The sequence below is a fragment of the Podarcis melisellensis genome (genome assembly GCF_964234715.1).
Source record: "Podarcis melisellensis genome assembly, chromosome: 7".
Lineage (NCBI taxonomy): Eukaryota > Metazoa > Chordata > Lepidosauria > Squamata > Lacertidae > Podarcis > Podarcis melisellensis.
The window spans coordinates 84,176,245-84,194,969 of record NC_138539.1 but is presented as its reverse complement, the minus strand read 5'-3'; the positions used below and the strand labels follow the sequence as shown (position 1 = coordinate 84,194,969).

The window sequence follows — 18,725 nt, the reverse complement described above, 5'->3', positions numbered from 1 at the left end:
CAGATGAGTATGCCTCTCATCACTGTAAATGGGCACTGAGAAAGAGAGGCAGAATTGTGCCAGTCAGCCAGCTATCTAATGCAAGATGGAATCCTTGCAAGCCAATGGGCACAGGATGAACTAGAACCACACTGATCTGTGGCTTCGCAAGGATCGTGGCTTCCCATGTTAACCGCTGTAAGCTTCTCAAAGAATGGGATGAAAGTGTCAAATAGCGGACAGCCCCCTTTTTCAAAACAAAAAGATCCAGTTCGTATTTTATTTGCATATAAAAATATATTTAACCAAAAAAACAGCATTTACATTAGCTATATCAAATTACAAACCTTTTTGTCAGCTCTTTTAAATTAATGTTAAGCTATGTCTTATGAAAAAGTATGGCATCAGCAAATTTGTTATTTGAAGAGAAAGTTACAGGAGTCGTCACGGTTAAAAGTGGAAGAGCAGGTGGCAGGTTGCACGCTTGGGAGATGAGGGTCTCCGTCTGTGTCTTCGTCGTACGGAACAGGATCCGCCCAGACTCAGCCTCATCCTTTTGTAGGCCAGTTTCATGCAAAAACAGTTGTTTCACATACCTATAAGAACATAAGGCAGGGCAGGTATTAAAATAGCCTGCTGTCATGGACTCAAATGTATTTTTGGGGTCAGTTAACTTAAACCTCTACGACAGCAAGATAACCTCGCTAAGGTCGCACACCGCTGCTGGGAAGGTTCACAAGTTATACCAACAAGGAGTAATCACTCCAGCTCTTATGGCCAAGCTGAGGATGCAGTGGGGACAAGTAGGCGAGGGCCGGCCCACCCATGAGACCAGGTGAGGCGATCGGCCTCAGGTGGCAGAATCCATAGGAGCAGATCCGGTGTGATGCATTCCTCGCTGCTGCCAGTGGCAACAATGGCTGTGGTGCCACTTTGGGGGAGGTCAGACCTGCCTCCTGCTCAACCTCCCTCCCCCCCCCAGGCCGCCTCTATAGTGGCCTCTCCATGAATAGCAGGTACTGGGGGTCTCCTCCCATGCCTAGGAAGGAAATGGCAAGGGCTGCCCTCTGGGGTCTCCTGGGCTCTGCACACACCCAAAGTGATTCAGAGCAGGTCCCTTTCCCCCTGCAGCGACCTCTGATTCCCACTTCAACTGTTGAGTAAGGTTGGTTGGATTTCGCCCTTGTTTCCGATGTAGATCTTCGCTCGCCCCTTCTTCCCTGGTAGACAGACGCCATTTTGTGGTTTGCCTCAGCTGTCTAAAGCAGGTTCCGGTTTTCCCCTGGTATTCATGCCCAGGATCTGAGTGGTGAGGCTGCAGCCATCCTTCACCAGCCATCTGCAATAAATGAATTTGAGTCTAGTTGCCCATTAGCCTGACTTACTTGCCAAGGTCCTATCAAGATCAGCGATAAAATCTTCTAATTCTTTTGTGTCTCCAAGCTTTCCTGGAAAAACAAGCCCAAGATTGATATGGTGTATGTCTAAATAAATAACAACATTTAAAGACACAAATTCATGAGTTTTCCAGAGTTCTAATGCCACTTGAGAAATTATTCACAGGCAACCCAAAGTAACTTACAAAAAGAAAGCAACTACATCCATCTATCAAAACCCAGCAAAGAACATAACATTAAAACATCCCACCCACTAATTTGTCCTAATATGCACAAGTCTATGCAGTATCAACATTTTTGCAAAGTAATTTTTCAAAATATAATGAATTTTTGTACGTTATTTTCACTAATGCTATATATGCATTTCTATGCACACTTTACTGCAGTGAATGCAGTTTTATTTCCCATTACTTTATAGATCCTAAAGGTTCTTCTGCCTTGGCATGGAAACAAATTGAGCACTAGCAGAAATGAGGTCCGTAATGCGATCCTGAAGCACAGGCAAACACTGTCTTTGTAGGGCAGAAGCAGGCATCCAATGGCCACCATCCCACGGAAAAAGGGCCCCGGAGCCACATGTGGGAGCTTAGAGGCTAAAGAGGGTGGTTCCTAAGGAGAAATCCCTCTCTAGCCTGCACACTCTGATGTCCAGTCTCTGAGCTCATGGTGATCTTTTCTTCCTCCTCACAGTGGGAGCTTAATCAAGTCAATCCAGGAGTTTGAGGGGTGATGGTGGATTATCTCTACAACACAGGAAAAGATACCTGGATGCTCAGCATAAACGTTTGCTTATAAACACACCTGTGCTATTCAGAATTGCATTACCTTTGCGAGAAACTATTGTTGGAGTAGACACAGCTGGAGGAGACAGCGCTGGGGAATTTAGCTTTCCGTCACTGAAACCGAAACTATTTCTGCAGAGTGAATCTGCACCTGCAACAAAAACATATCAAGCATTTAGGGCAGGGAAATCTGTAGCAGCAGTAGCCCCCTCCCACCACCAGAGAGAGAACGAATGACTATACCCATGCCATTCTGCTAGTGCTGCAAAATTTGATGACCCCGTAGACTTAATCAATGAGAGCTGATTAAAATCCCTTCACCACCACCCCAAATAAATGAGAAAAAAGAAGCAACGGATTCCTGAAGGGTTTCACAGTTAAACTCTCTGTGTGTTTATCCTAGCTCCTGTCCCACATCTTCAACAGAGGCTCTTACGTGTAAAAAAAGGGGGGGGAGTGAGCTTTATTATTATTATTATGCAACGAACGAAATCAGTGACAGATAGTCTGAGGCGCAGCTATAGACGACAAGAACGGCATCAGGGTTCCAAGATGGGATAAAAGTCACAAAGATGTCTTAATAATTGTTACATCCCTCCCTCCCGCTAATAATAGTAATGATAATAATAATAATAAAATATTTATACCCCGCCCATTCCGGTTCAAAAACCGGGCTCGGGGCGGCTAACAACAAATTTTAAAACGCTTAATTGTAAAAGCAGCATAAAATACAGTACAAAAACATGAATAACAATAAAATTCAATGTTCAAAAATCAATTTAGGGGAAATCCATCTAATAAATATTAGATAATCCCCAGGGCTAGCTGGCTGAATTGGTCCTACTTGGGCCAGCGGGGAGGCCAGGGGAGAATTAGCTGTGGGGTCTCAGAGCGGGTAATCTTCATAAAAGGGGAGGGGGAGGGAAGGGAAGGGAAATAAAAGATCAGGCTGAATTCAAATTAAAGGCCAGGTGGAATAGCTCTACCTTACAGGCCCGGCGGAAGGAGGTTAAATCCTGAAGGGCCCTGGTCTCATGGGACAGAGCGTTCCACCAGGTCGGAGCCATCACTGAGAAGGCCCTGGCCTTAAAGGTAAGGTGGTGTGTTCACTCGCAAAACTCCCTCTGAGACGGGTGCGTTCGAAAGTGTGTGTCTGTTGCCCATGGCAGAAGCAGTGGCAAGTTATTGGTGGCGGGGGGGGTCATCTCCTCTGGTTCTCATTGCTCCTCCAGCTGTGCAGCCTCGCCTCCCAGCTTGCTAGGAAATATGGCTGCTTCTGTGAATGGGGCAGGAGAGTGAGCCAGTAGGCTTGCCTCCAATGGCATAGCGTGGGGGGTGCAGGGGGGGCCGGCCGCACCGGGCGCAACATCTGGGGGTTAGGGGGCGCAAATCCACGGGTTAGGGGGTGCCTTGCCCCGGGTGCTGACAACCCACGCTACGCCACTGCCTGCCTCTGAAGGCAAAGGAAGCCCCCGCCCTCTCAGGCTGCCCCCACATCCTCCTCTCCTTTCTCATCTGACAGCAACCGTCACCCGAGCCAGCTGGAAGGTTGTGCAATCTTCTTCACTGGAGGTTTTCGAACAGAAGTTAAGAGTCCATCTGTCAGGGATTATTTAGCTGTGGTTCTTGCGTTCCAGATTCTTGGACTTAGAAGGTCCTGGGGGGGAGGGTTCCCTTACGGCTCTCTGATTCTATGAAATGCAACTGTGAAATTACCTGGAGGAACAATGTTTGAATTCTCAATCGATGAGAAGCCATGCACTTATTGTGAGATGATAAGCTTCCTCTACGCACCCACAATGTCGCCCCCCACCCACCCACCCCGAGAGATTCTGATCTGCAGCTAGATGGATTTCTACCTGAGCAGCTATTTGGGATGCTTGAAAAGGCAAAATTAGCACGGGGATTGTTCCGTCGGCTTATCTGAATGGCAGAACTGACTGCAAGGTTTGAAACGGCCACGGTAAATCACAAGACGTTTCAGGACAATGGCAGCGTGGCTTCGAAGGCGTTCTCAAGATTTAATGCTGTTTGACTTTTGTGCTTCAGTCTTAATGCTCCTTCTGTCTCTACCAGCTGCTCTCTGCCTCTTTGGCTGTGGTTCATGTACAGGAGCTCATAAAAGGTTTCTTCTGCTGTTGGCTTGCTTGCTTCTTCTAAGGGAATGAAATAGGCTAGGTGGGCAAGTGGGTGAAAATATTTAATGTACTCTTGCATGCAGCAGACATCCCACTGAACCCAACACAACTAGCTACAGTATGTGGGTTTATTTACACTTCTGTTCGTCCTTCGTGCAGTTCGGAGAGGTTGGCATAAAGCCCCTGTTCACTAACTAGGCTGAGACTATCCCCCAAACCTCTCCAGGCCCCTATGTAAATGGCTATTACGGGCTCCATGCCCACAGAAGTACAGCTCTAGAAATAGGCTGAGGATTTTAAGGGGCTGAAAAGCTCCCCTCCATCTGAGTGTCTATTAAAATAGGAATCTAATTGATCCGTGTGGATTTGTGTGCTTTTGGCCAGACACATGAAAGCATGCGCTGCCCAAGCTGATTAGATCTGATGCAGCTTGGATGAGCTGAAAACAAACTTCTGCCTTTGTGCCATTCGATAGTATAACAAAAAATGCCCGTTTTTCCTTTATGGGGTATTCAAGAGCCCATATAGAGTCCTTACAAAGGTTCCCTATTGGTAGGAGAGAATAACAGAGGCCAACCAGAGAATATTGAGAAGCAAAGCAGCTAGTAAGCTTGATCTTTATTGATCTGTTGCAACAGGGTGCTCTCCTCACCCGCAGGAAAGAGGAGGGACCCAGAAAAATGGCATGCATGGTCTTATAAAGACTTTTGAAATTGCCACCCTGTAGATCAAGACACCCCCCCCCCCAAGAAACATCATACCTACATCACAGAAAAGGCAGTCTAAAACAGAAATTTCAATATTGTTTTCTCCTGTTGTTGTTTATCTCCTGTCTGGCAGGTTACTTGATTGGATTGCCTGGGGAACCTGGCCAGTCTTTTATAATGATAAATACTTAGTTCCTGGGCCAGGTCACAGGCTCACACCCTATTCATATCTTAAATGTGCCCTTAAGACAGGATTTGTGAGGAAAGAGACAATGGGGAGGTTTCCCACTTTGACCTTGCAGAGAAAACATTTGCTCAGTTTAGGAATCAAAATGGTTCCAGGTCGGTCTTCCTGTGCTGATCTGTGTACGTGCTTGGTTGGTACGCTTATGAACATTGCCATATATCTAAGACCTCAAAATTCCTAGTACAATAGGGAGCAAGATCTTCGTGGCCTGATGGCACGGCATAGAAAACAAAAGGTTCAGATAACTGGCAAATATTTAACCAATTCCGTGTTGTCAGCTCCACTCGGTTTTTAATCACCCCTTCCACATTCTGAGCTCCCATAATAGCAACACTCCTGAAATCATGCTATTTATTAGGTGAAAATATAGAGGGTTTTTTCAAAGTTTCTTGTTCCTATGGCTATATGGGCGCTGGACTACAAAAGCTAGTAGAGAATGAAAGATGAAACTGGGTATTTTAAAAAAGAAACGCACACAGACAGACAGACAGGCAGGCAACATTTTGAAAGGTGGCAAGATGGACCATGCTGTCACCTGGAAGTCTGCTCCTCAGGGTAGCATTTTCTTTTTAATAATAATAAAATTATGTAAATGAACTTCAGCAGAACCTGAAGGATACCCCACAACAGCGCAATCTGCCTTGGAGAGGCAACTTTAAGCATTTTAAAACTATCCAATCTGCAGAAATCAATATGTTGATGACAAGAAGCTCTAATTCCCCATTACAGTTGCTTTCATAGCTTCTGTCCGCATATTTAGTAGGGATAACTGAGGAGAAATGTGAGGCTGCTGGACATAATTTTCTTTTCCCAATACAAAATGGTTTTCTGTCAAGGTAAATCTACCACCTGAGGATGATATTCCAGTGGAAACAGTAAGAAGCACATTGGGGGAAAATGACCCTCCATCCTGCCCCCCGTGTCCTGATCTTTTAATGTATATGGATTTTTTGTATTGCTGTAGATGCCAATTTACAAAACGGTTACGCCTCTAAATCCACACGTAGTAATATCTCATGCTCCAACATAATCCATTTTTAATCAATCTTTCTGTGAATAAAGCTGAGTTGCCTCGGCTGAAAAGCATCATAATACATAAACTCCATCTGCCCCTTTCCGATTTTCTGCTGGCCAATTCAGGTTACTTTTTCTGAAATGCAAAAAGAGGTATAATTTTGGGCCATTGTTTCAAACTACCTGTTTGGAGAGGGGTGGGGAGAACTTGAAACAAAAAGAGTAAGTTCTGAAGTATCATAATATGTGCCGCCACAACTCTTCCTAAAACTGTTAATTTTTTCCATCTACTCATGCCCTTTAAAAAAAATTTCACTAAAAGAACAATTTAAAGTATGTAATTTATTCAAGTTTCAGGGGATCCGGACTCCAAGGTATTGGAAATCCTTATGACATTGTGGAATATTCATCCATTCTTTTAGGGGCATTTAATCATTGGGGGTATACTGAAATATGTTATTTAAGATGTATCCAAAAAGCCAGATATTTCAAATTCACCAGGTTTTTCGACAATGCTTGTAAGATATCCTGCATCATTTGAATCATGCGTATCATATCATCTGCATAGAGGTTCAGGATATACTATTCTCCCTCCTGTAACCCCTTCTATTTCTATCATTATGCATGGCTATTTCCAGAGGCTCCAGGGAAAGGGCAAAGAGCCGTGAGAATAAGGGAAATCTCTGATGTCTACTGGGAACCACATCCAACTTATTGGTATGAACTACTGCAAAATTGGCACTATGTGATGCTTTGATTGAGACTACAAAATTATTTCCTAATTAGAATTTTTCAACTCTCTAAAGCAGAATTATTATTTTTTTAAAAAGACTACTGCAATGCACTTCATGTGGGGCTGCCCTTGAAGATGAAGTTGTAACTGTCATCAGCTGAAGGGAGCACGGCTCTACACACCAGCCCCCTGATGTTCCAAGTACCATGTTATACTGAACAGTTAGCTTTTTGGCTATACTCTCTCTCTACAACCCTCTTGGATCCATGCGTCTGCTACAGCTAGTGCTAGCATGGGGATTTGATTCCTGGAATGTATCGTTTAATATTTAGCATCACCCCAGCTAGAATGTGGGCACCAAGTGTCCCAACCATGTCCTTCACCTGCGTCTGACTCCTGATGCCAGTCGCACTAACTTTGGTGGATCAGACTATGAAAAATTCTAAGGAAAGTATCGTCAAGCCCAGTTCTTTGAACGTGGAATCAAGTTCCTAAGCAGATTCAGCCTGTTTTGGCTGAAGCAAAACTTACTTAATGAAGGGTTTGACGTACAGAAAGATGGATGCTTACCTTGGCAGGCAAAATAATTCATGGTTAGCTCTGGTTATTTCTATTCCAGACTACAGCGAAACCTCAAGAGATCTACTTACATGCAGGACTGCCTGCCTCTTAAGCAACAGTTAGTTATTACACTAGTCGAAAGGGCAGTGGAAGAACACTCAGAGTTTCCTTTTAGAGCAAAAAGGGAAGAAATCACCATGCAATTATTTTTAAACAACACATTTATTCTGGAACAGCTGTACTCAACTTTTTTTTCTGACTAGGGACCCACCTTTAGTCGAGACATGCACTGTGGGACCCGATTTTTAACTTTATACCATATAATCTACACAGTGATAGCAGTGCTGCTGAAACTCACTTTAGGTCAGACCGTGCCTCACTAATGAGTGGAAAACCAGTGTCCTAGAAGACAACCCTTAATCCTTAGTGTTATAGCAGAAAGTCAGCCTGCATCTTTGACTTAAACGTATTCTTGCATGCCAGTCCAACTTCTGAGCAGTGCAAGATTCCATGGGATTGTATTTCCTTTGAGAATGAGGCACTGTGGAGTCTTAATGATATATGGTTTATTTACACGTACAGTGGTATCTCAGGTTAAGTACTTAATTCGTTCTGGAGGTCCGTTCTTAACCTGAAACTGTTCTTAACCTGAAGCACCACTTTAGCTAATGGGGCCTCCTGCTGCCGCTGCGCTGCCGGAGCGCAATTTCTGTTCTCATCCTGAAACAAAGTTCTTAACCTGAGGTAATATTTCTGGGTTAGTGGAGTCTGTAACCTGAAGCGTATGTAACCTGAGGTACCACTGTATATACAATCTGAGCCGTCAGTGGAGGCCTTCACACCACAAAAGGGCCTTCTTCCTCCCATTGTCTTGGATTCAAACAAAAATCCTTTGATGCCCAGGAGAGAGGTAAAAGGTAAAGGACCCCTGGACAGTTAAGTTCAGTCAAAGGTGACCATAGGGTTGTGACACTCATCTCGCTTTCAGGCCGAGGGAACTGGCGTTTGTCTACAAGCTTTCCAGGTCATGTGGCCAGCCGGACTAAATCACTTCTGGCACAACAGGACTCTGTGACAGAAGCCAGAGCGAACGGAAACGCCGTTTACCTTCCTGCCACAGTGGTACCTATTGATCTATTTGCAGTTGAGGTGCTTTCGAACTGCTAGGTTGGCAGAAGCTGGGACAGAGCAATGGGAGCTCACCCTGTCACGGGGGTTCGAACCGCCGACCTTCTGATCAGCAAGTCCTAGGCTCTGTGGTTTAACCCACAGCGCCACCCGCTACACAGATGTAAAAACTAGGTCACGATATGCACCCTGGCTTTTAAAGTGGTACACATCCTGTGAAACAATAATGAACCCTAACGTTTAAACAAACTACTCAACAGATGCACACTGGGGCGACGGCCCCCGTGGGACTCCCCATGCTACACCTCTGGGGTTTTTTTGTATGCATCACATCCAGCATCTCTCTATGCAAACAAAAACAAAACTCATTCAAAATGGTCTAACTTGGAATAGAAGACCCCAGGGCTTTTGCCAGAGACATGCTTTGCATGTTTGTTGCAGCAAAATACCAAGACCTTGTCATCATCAATAGGTGGGCAAGGTTGACTTACCCTTCTATTATTCAGAGATGGAAGTCTACAGATGCAGTTCTAAGCTGTGTCGAGTTGGATTTAGTCCTATAGCTTTGTGCCACAAAAGCCTAATCCATCTTTGGTGGAGTTCCACTGACTGAATTCAGCATGAAAGCATGGAGAGACCAAACTTGGCTGTTGAGCCAAGAATAAATGATGTCTAACATCCAATCAAGTGGTAGTCATCCAAACCTGAGTCAGAAGAGTCAGCAGAACTAGCTAAATCCTCAGAGCATTTTACAATCCAGCACAATATCAAAGTCTCCAGGAGAATACAAGCCACAAAATCCATGCCTTCATAAGGTTATGCTCCAGTTCTGACAACACCCCACTGAAATCTGTGCCATGAATAGGTAATTATTGGGCTGGGCAAACCTGTGGCCCTCCAGAGGTTGTTGGGCTCCAACTTCAATCCACCCTGACCACCAGCCATGCTGGCTGGGGCTGATCTGAGGTGGAGTTCAAGCAAAATCTGGCCACATGTTCCCGACTCCTGGTCAAGTGCAGATGCCACCCAAACTCTCTTTGCATCTACAACTGGCTGTGTAGAACAGGGGTTGTCAACCTGGTCCCTACTGCCCACTAGTGGGCATTTCAGGATTCTAGGTGGGCGGTACGGGGTTCTACGGCACAAGCTGAATCCTCCTTCCATCGAGCACTGGGGGGCGGTAAGGAAATTTTACCATCAAGAAAGATGCATTAGTGGGCGGTAGGTATAAAAAGGTTGACTACCCCTGGTGTGTCCCATGGACTGCAAGAAGATCAAACGCATCCATTCTTAAGGAAATTAGCCCTGAGTACTCACTGGAAGGACAGATCATGAAGCTGAGGCTCCAAGACTTTGGCCACCTCATGAGAAGAGACGACTCCCTGGAAAATACCCTGATGTTGGGAAAAATGGAGGGCACAAGGAGAAGGGGACGACAGAGGGCAAGATGGTTGGACAGTGTTCTCGAAGCTACAAACATGAGTCTGACCAAACTGTGGGAGGCAGTGGAAGACAGGAGTGCCTGGCGTGCTCTGGTCCATGGGGTCACGAAGAGTTGGACACGACTAAACGACTAAACAACAACCCCTGGTGTAGAGTATCAGGCCCCATATGTGTCCTGAAGAGTGCAAGAGGCCACCGACGAAAGTCCATAGCTGGGACTGCGGGGTTTGAAGGGAGGGAAATCAACTTTTCTGCATGAGTGGAAAGTCTTTCCATGAATGGCTCATTAATGTGTTACTGGAACACCACCTTTTTCCTCCATCTCCAATGTGAACATGCTGCTTTTGGCATATTTACACACAGAGATTCAGACACCCACCAGCCTTGCTGGCATAAACTAGGCGTTTCCAGATGGAGGAGCTCTTAGGCATTAAGTGCCCTGGTTCAGGAGAACCACACAGGGATGGCCAGTTCCAATTTGCTGCACAATCATGCACAACTTCCTTCTTTTGTTGGTACTGCTTATCTACTGTAGCTTTGCTGTCCAGCTATTCTTCCAGCAGTGAGGGAAGCTTGTTCGGATACAAGCAAATACACCTTGATTCCAATCCAGGAAGAGAGACAGAGAAACGAGCAGCTAAGAACAGTGGCATAGCGTGGGTTGTCAGCACCCGGGGCAAGGCAAGTAATTTGTGCCCCCTAACCCGTGGATTTTAGCACTCGAGTCTCTTCCACTAGATTAGCGTGCGCGCCCCAGATGTTGCGCCCGGTGCAGTCGGGCCCCCCTGCACCCCCCACGCTACGCCACTGGCTAAGAATTACTACAAACATGTAGTATTAATTTAACTTACTTAATAAATACCCCTAGATCTCCCATTTATATTTCACAAGGACGTCTTACTAATGCCCCCCCCCATTTCATAGCATTTAAAGAAAACTGTACACAATCAAAGAGCAAGACATGAAATACTCCTACTGACATTTTGCTTCTTTGTGGAAAAAACGTTGGGGGGAGTATCTATGGATCCTGAAAGCAAGTTGTTTTTAGTAACAACGGGTTGTTTGTGGTTACTTTAACTGGGGTTTGGGGAGATGACAGCAAGATTAAATTGCTGAAAGTGCCTACATTTTACTGATACTCAGCAGTGGCTTGGCTTGAACTAATTTAAATTATTTTTATTGATTAATATTGTACAATGTTTCACAGCACATTGGTGCACAATAAGCATTTCATCTTTGTATAGAAAAGAATATATTGAAATAGAAATGAGACAGAAATATGTACTGGAACATTATTATAAGATTAATGTCTAAAATATTAGATTCCCTACTATTGTTCTGAAATTGCACATCTCAATCAGTCAGTACAGAACATATAGAATTAACCTTCTACATGATAGTTGCAGTGACAATACTGTTTGCCCCCAAATGGAAAACTCTATTGTTGCCTCAGAGTAATGACTGGATAAATAAGTTCTGGGAATTAGTTTTGATGTAAAAATTAACTGATTATTTTTGTAGCTAATGGTTCTGAAACCAAGGCGAATACATAACAGTGATGACAAGGGACAGCCTTAGCTTTTGTCTTTAGTCCGTTCAGAATTGGATTTAGACAAATCTGAGCTCGCAGATCTGTTTAAAGCGCATGAACTCATCTTCTGTACTTTGCTCCAAAGATGGTCACAAGAGGAAATGGCCATATAGAGCATTTATAATAACTAGTCATTACACTTGACTCCTCTGCAAATTCTACACTGAAGAAGTAAAGGTTGCTGTGTAAGGAGAGACCACTGTTTGACCACCGGTACGAAGTTTACGGCATGTAATGCCCTAAGAGAGAATATTATGAAAATGATTTATAGGTGGTACATGACCCGAGTCAAGCTTGCAAAAATTTACCACTTGCCTGATAATAAATGTTGGAAATGTAAAGAAAATGAAGGTACATTCTTTCACCTTTGGTGGACGTGCCCAAAGATTAAGGCGTTCTGGGAAATGATATATAATGAACTGAAAAAGGTATTTAAATAAACCTTTCTGAAGAAACCAGAGGTCTTTCTCTTGGGTATTGTCAGCCAATTGGTGCCAAAGAAGGATAGAACATTCTTTATGTACGCTACAACAGCAGCAAGAATACTCATCGCAAAGTATTGGAAGACACAAGATCTACCCACCTTGGAAGAATGGCAGATGAAGGTGATCGACTATATGGGACTGGCAGAAATGACTGGCAGAATCCGAGACCAGGGGAGAGAGACAGCGGAAGAAGATTGGAAGAAATTTAAGGACTATCTTAAGAAACATTGTAAAATTAATGAATGTTAGAATGACGTTGGTTTAGAAATTATGTGGTTTCCAGCTGTAATGGATAAGTAAAAAGAAAAGAGAGACTAAAAATTAAATGAAAAATAAGGGAAAGGATTTGCTGAATTAATAAATTAGAAATTGGAATACAGAAAGGGGAGGTATGAGGAAGTAGGGGAAGTAAGTTATAAGAAAATAAGGGATTGAAAATATACTTGTTTTTCTTTTTGTTTGTTTGTATTTGTATTTTTGTTTTGTTTTGTTTTTATATAAATTTTTGAAACTTCAATAAAAATCTTTTTTTTAAAAAAAGGAGAGACCACTGTTTGATCCCAAGGGCCAGAAGGCAATAGGAGCTCCAGTGCCGGTAGCAGGTCCTCACATTGGTGCTGCAGCTACACCTAGAACCTACAACTAGTACCTCCTGCTCTGGAACCCATCACAATCACACATGGAGTGGGCAGGTCAAAGTCAAAGTGGAGAGGTTAGCTATCAAGACTCTCAGTTATCGATCCACTGCGCAAGGCAGATGGTTACACAGACACAGTATAGTCACAGCCCTAGTCCCAAAACAGAGAGAGAGAGGATCTGTAGAAATAGCTGGTTGAATGCTTTTCTTGACTTGTGGTTAAGCTACTAGCTAGCAGAGATCAGAAGAAGCCGATATGAATTTGCAGGAAGCCGGAGGAGAGACTATGTGTAAGGTTGCTTGCTGTTCCATCCAATAAAAGTTGTTTACAGACAAAATACCACCTAGCAGCCTTCTTCTTTTTTTAATACTGCGGTTGCTGCAGATTTGTGTTTTTAGAGCATGTCTTCTTGTGGCCTGGCTTCTCCCACACTGACATTTCGCATAAGTGTTGCCAAGGAAACGGCGGGGTAATGAATTTGGCACCGCAATTTCGCTACAGAGACAAAAAGGGAAATGAACTTGTATTCAAAGAGGGAGAGTCGATGTTTGAACAGTACTGGACTGTGAGCGGCTGTAAATTTAGCAGTTTGTGTCACAGAAGGCCAAGGAGGAGAAGCAGTCAAGTTATGACATCTGGGCATTTCCCTAGAATAAAGGCCCTCTCTATTAATCCTGCTACGCCTTTCGGATTTCTTTACAAAAGGTCATTGTCGTTTCTTGATACTGCCATTCAAGAATACCAAGAAAGAAATCAAGGCATGTCCATGTAACTAGAAGTCTGCCTTCTCCCAATTTGATGAGGGTTAAACACACCCAGACCCTGACTTGTCTTTTTATATACCGTAATTGAAATACTTTATTGTCACTTGTACAACTTGTATACAGTGAGATTACACAAGCACCCCCCCCCCCTGCTCAGCTCTCTTAGTCTTAATTCCCCTCGTTTACGGACGCACACCCACCAAACCCAAAAGTCAGTTGCCCTGTTGTTATCTTTTCATTCAGCAGCCTAACAGCCAACGGATAAAAGCTGTTCTTTACCCTGTTGGTGCGACTAATCCTGCTTCTATATCTTCTGCCGGAGGGCAAGAGATAAAGAAAGTGCCGGCCAGGGTGTGAATCATCCCTGAGAATTTTCCTCACTCTCCTGAGGCAACGTTCTTCTGCTATTTCATCCAGTGGATTCCCGGGACAGCCCATAATATCTTGCGCTGCATTCACCACCCTCTGTAGGCACTTCCTATCAGATGATGTCAAACCAGAGTACCACACCGTGATGCAGTATGAAAGACACTTTCTATTGTGGACTGGTAGAAGATCATCAAATGTTGATTAACATCGTTCTTCCACAATACTCTGAGGAGATGATATACACAACGATGGAGACCCTGTATCCTTCCAGGTGTTGCTGGACTACAATTCCCATGATCCCTGGCTGGACCTGAAGGACCACAAACTCCCCATCCCTGCCCTAGAGCTAAATCGTCTTCTTGAGAACCCAGTAACCATCTTTGGTGATCTCCCTCGTTTTACCCACTCAACAGACTGGACATGGTGCTTTAGCCCCTATTTCATATGCTTTATTGCGGCAATATTTCAGGCATTATTAAATTTGGATTTTCATTCTTGCTTTGGAATATGATTGTGGTCAAACGACATCGTAGCAAGAAGGATGGTATTAAAAGTTGTCTGAATGGAAGCTGTGAGAGAAGGATAGGCTGTCTGGCAGGGCAACAGAAGTCATTTTTTCCAAATATTGCCTGTGTGTTTCCAAATATCTTTATACAGCAGCGGCACATTTGCTTTGTGTTTTCTTTTTTAAGAAACAGAATGTTTGAATTCTCATTTTGTGTGTGCTAAATTATGCCACACTGCAGATCTGGGAAACGATTTCTAGCCAGTGGGCCAAATGGCTATTTCCCCAAACCATTAGGTTCCCCACAGTCCATTTTGACAGGTAGACAGGGTCACCCATCTGTCAGTCACCTGGTGCTACCACAAGACCAGCCCCCTCAAATATTTTATTGGGGTGCGTGTGAAGGGACCTGGGACCCTAGGAATTGGCACTTACGGAACAAGCTTACAGCTGTGGTTTGAAGCAACTGCAACAACCCCGTTCTCTAGAGATCCCTCCAGATGTTCTGCCATTCCACTGAAGAACGGGTGCGAGTACCCTGCTTATCTTTTCGGGATAAGAGGACTTCAATACTGCGAGGCCCCTCACATGCAACACAGTGGAGATGCTGCTTTTAGGCCTGGGCTATGTATCAACCCATTGTCCAGGACTGGTTTGAGGGCTAGACCATGATGGCACCTTCACCCAGAGGTTTATTGTCAAGCCTTAGTTTCCTTCTCCAGCTGTCTCCTTCCTCCCTGAGCCGGGTGCTGGCAGTGGGGAGAGCCGAGGCGGTTTCACATCAGCGCCACGTGGGGACGGGGCCAAATGACGCTCCTTCCTTTTCAACATCACAATGGATCTCAGCTGGTTTGAGCATGGTGCTGATAGCACCAAGGTTGCCGGTTCGATACCTGAATGGATGATCCTTAGGGTTCATTGCAACTCTACAATTCTACAATCACTATGATCACATTCTTTAGCTGGCGATACATTGCGATGTTGGAAAGTTGATATTGCCCAGCCCTAGCTGCTTCCATGGCCAATCATAGAGATTTTTAGCACTTTTCTATACAAGTCTACTCCAGTGAATTCTAGGGACTTAGGACTAGATCTCCCAACCACCAGACTTTAATGACACAAGATATATCGCAATAAATATCGTCAGCAGGAAAAACACAGGCACAAAACAAAGCTGCGCTTTTGTTTCTGTTGGGTGGGGGTGTCTTTGTCCCAAGACAGGTAAAAATAGCTTTGAGAAGCATTCCTCTCTCAAGAACAAGTCGGGTAAACAAGCAGACAGCTTTGGGCAGCAAACTGCTGGAAGCAAATGTTTTTGAGTGGTTAATTCTCAAGTGCAGCAGTCAAGTCCGGCTCTGCTATGAATGGCACTGAGCAACCTGTCAGAAAACGCATCTGTCGTAAAGAGGGTTTTTTTGTAAATAAGAAACAATCTTGGGAGCCTATCAGAGCAGAGATGCAAAAAGATAAAAGGTCAAGCCAGCACCTTTTTCAGAAGAACACTGACACTAAGCCGCAGCACACCTGAGGTTCTCAAATGCATGGGGAGGGGAGGCTAAGTGCCAACCCGAAATTAAGTCCATAGATGACCATTCGGAGTGGGCATCTCCTGTTTACCAAGGCAGGGAGAACAGCAGTCACTTTCACAGGACTGCACATCTATCTGCACATTTTAAACAAGCAAGCAAGATTCAGCGCACTAACATACAAAAGCCCATGACAGGTGAAGCAGCCCCGTCTGTGTGCTCCATAGAGCTGGAATTGAAATGGGAACTTCAGCTGACACTCAGAGCCATTTCTGCTCTGGGCAATTGAGTCCCCATCATTCATGCACACGACCGTGTCGACTTCAGCTGCCCCCTGAAGCGCTCGAGAAAGCAAGCGCTTTCTGCGGGGCAGACGCGTGTCCGTCGAGCAAAAGCGACGGGGAGGAGATGAGCCCAGGATCCCCGAGAGATCCTTGAACCCACGACCGGCCCGGGGTCCCTTGAAGAGGGGCTGAAATAAAGGGGGCGAGCTCCCTCCGGGCAGCAGCAGAACATGGACTCACTCTGGACGTCGAGGCGGAAGAGGGACTCCGGAGGCTCCTCGCCGGGGAAGCGGCGCTCCTGGGCGCCGGGGGAGAAGGCGTCCAGCACGGCGTCGAACTCGCGCAGCTCCTCCGCCAGGTCCCCGGGAGCCCCGTCGAGAGAGCAGCGAGGGCCCTCCGTCGCCGCCCGGCTCGGCGAGACGCTGCCGTCGGCGGAGAGACAGGGGCGCCTCCGCCCGCCGAGCTCCGCTGCTCCCCGACGCCCCGACGGCTCCAAGGCGCCCCAGGGCTGCTGCTGCTGCTGCTCCTCCGGACGCTGCATGGCCGCCGGGCGGAGAGAGAGACGTCCAGCCACAGGCGCCCAATTCCCCCTCCGACGGAGACGACCGGGAACCGCCGCCGTCGGGGAACGGGAGGCAAGAGGCAGGGGCCGCCCACGGAGCCTTCTTCTTCCCCGCCCCGTCCCTCTCTGCCTCTCCGGCGGAGGGAGGCGGGAAGGCTCCCCGGCGCCCCGCCCAGCGACGCCGGCTGCTGGCTGCGAACCGCCCGACGGTCTTGGTGCGCGCAGGGCGGAGTACAAATGGGGATATCCGCGCCAGCGGGGGTGCAATTGCGGTTATCACCGATTAAACTGCAGGATGCTGTTTTCATTGGAGTAGCATATGCTCTGTATCGTGCGCGATTCCTCTTTGGTGCATTGCTCCCAATGTCTTCGGAATAAGAGTGTTTCTGCAAATGCAGAAGGAACGTAGCTGTCAACTTGCAGATTTGAAAATAAGGGACCAGCAGCCTCGAAAATAAAGGATCAGCAGCCAAAATAAGGGATTTTGGCTTAGCTCATACAGAAATCTGCCACTGATGGAGCCATGCTGCTTTGGCTGCCACTGACTGTGTTTTGCCGGGGGTTGGACTAGACCAGGGGTCTGCAACCCGCGGCTCCGGAGCCGCATGTGGCTCTTTTACACCTTTGCCGCGGCTCCGGGGCGGATATTAGCGAGGGGAGGAGGCGCACTGTGCGCCCCGACACTCCCCACTGTGGCGGGCGCTGTACTGGTTGTGATGTCGCATGGGGGCGGTGCATGCGTTAGTCACGTACCGTCCCGACGTCACCTTCCCGCCCGCTGTCAGATCGCGGCTCCGGAGATATATTTGTTTTAAATGTCGCAATGGTTTTGCGGCTCACAGTTGTTGTTTTCTTCGGAAACGGGTTCAAGTGGCTCTTTTTCTCTTAAAGGTTGCAGACCCCTGGACTAGACAGTGGCGTAGCGTGGGTTGTCAGCACCCGGGGCAAGGCAAGTAATTTGCACCCTGTAAGCCGTGGATTTGTGCCCCCTAACCCGTGAATTTGCGCCCCCTAACCCTAACCCCCAGATGTTGTGCCTGGTGCGGCCAGCCCCCCTGCACCCCCCACGCTACGCCACTGGAACTAGATGATCCTAAGGGTCTACAACGCCGACCAAAGAAGAGTGGCAGACAAAACCGATGAACGACGTGGAGATGGCAAAGCTTACAGGCAGAATTAGAAACCAGGAAGAGGACCTCTTTAATAAAGAAGGGGAAAGTTTATAATTTAGTTGAAAAGCTATTGTAAAGAGTTACATACATTGGTAGGATTGACAGAAAACTTTAAGTAAAAATTTGAACTATGGATGGACAAATGATTTCTAAAAATAGAGTTATGAAAGGGACGCAGAGGGGGAAATCACTGCATTAAGATGCTGCACTGGTTGGAGGAGATGCTAAGTCGGGGCTGCCGTCGTCCTGGCACAAGGAGTTCCATCGGCCCTTCCCCACCTGAGAGAGAGGGAGGGAGGGAGAGACTCTCGCCCACGCCACCCATGAGCCTGGCATGAGGTGGTTGCGGCGCCATGGCTGCTGCTGAAGCGCCGCCCTTCTGCATCCCTCCCCATCTCCTCCTCTTCCTCCTCCCTCAGGCCTCCCTCAGGAAGTCTCGCAAGAGAGGGGCTGCCTGCCCGCCCACCCCCCATCTCCTCACGACGCGCCCCTGAGGGGGAAAAGGGAGAGATGGAGACATGGCAGCTTGTGCGCTCTCTCTTTCAAGGCGGAGGACCCCAATCCGCCGCTTTCCTCCCGGGCCGGGCGAGCATGAAATCTGGGAAATTTAAGGGACATCATCAATCCGGGACAGCAGCGGGACATGGCGCTGGGATAAGGGAGTTTCCCGCCAAATATGGGACAGTTGACAGCTATGAGA

The 18,725-nt window shown here is 46.4% G+C and overlaps 1 protein-coding gene across 1 annotated transcript; it reads right to left on the bottom strand.

Annotated features, from left to right (window-relative positions):
- Positions 1–245: 245 nt before the first annotated feature.
- On the bottom strand, positions 246–17,037 carry RGCC (regulator of cell cycle). The gene is made up of 4 exons (XM_081917939.1): positions 16,532–17,037; positions 2,202–2,309; positions 1,365–1,427; positions 246–575 (listed from the first exon to the last, which is right to left on the bottom strand). The coding sequence occupies exons 1-4, from the start codon at positions 16,830–16,832 to the stop codon at positions 568–570; spliced, it is 480 nt and encodes a 159-aa protein (XP_081774065.1). The 5' UTR covers positions 16,833–17,037; the 3' UTR covers positions 246–567.
- Positions 17,038–18,725: the final 1,688 nt, after the last annotated feature.

Excerpts from the sequence above, each read along its gene's own strand:
- RGCC (XM_081917939.1), bottom strand. The coding sequence starts at position 16,832 with ATGCAGCGTCCGGAGGAGCAGCAGCAGCAGCAGCCCTGGGGCGCCTTG. Across the intron at positions 2,310-16,531 it reads CTTCCGCCTCGACGTCCAGA|GTGCAGATTCACTCTGCAGA; the intron begins GTGAGTCCATGT and ends TTTTTGTTGCAG. Across the intron at positions 1,428-2,201 it reads AACAATAGTTTCTCGCAAAG|GAAAGCTTGGAGACACAAAA; the intron begins GTAATGCAATTC and ends TTGTTTTTCCAG.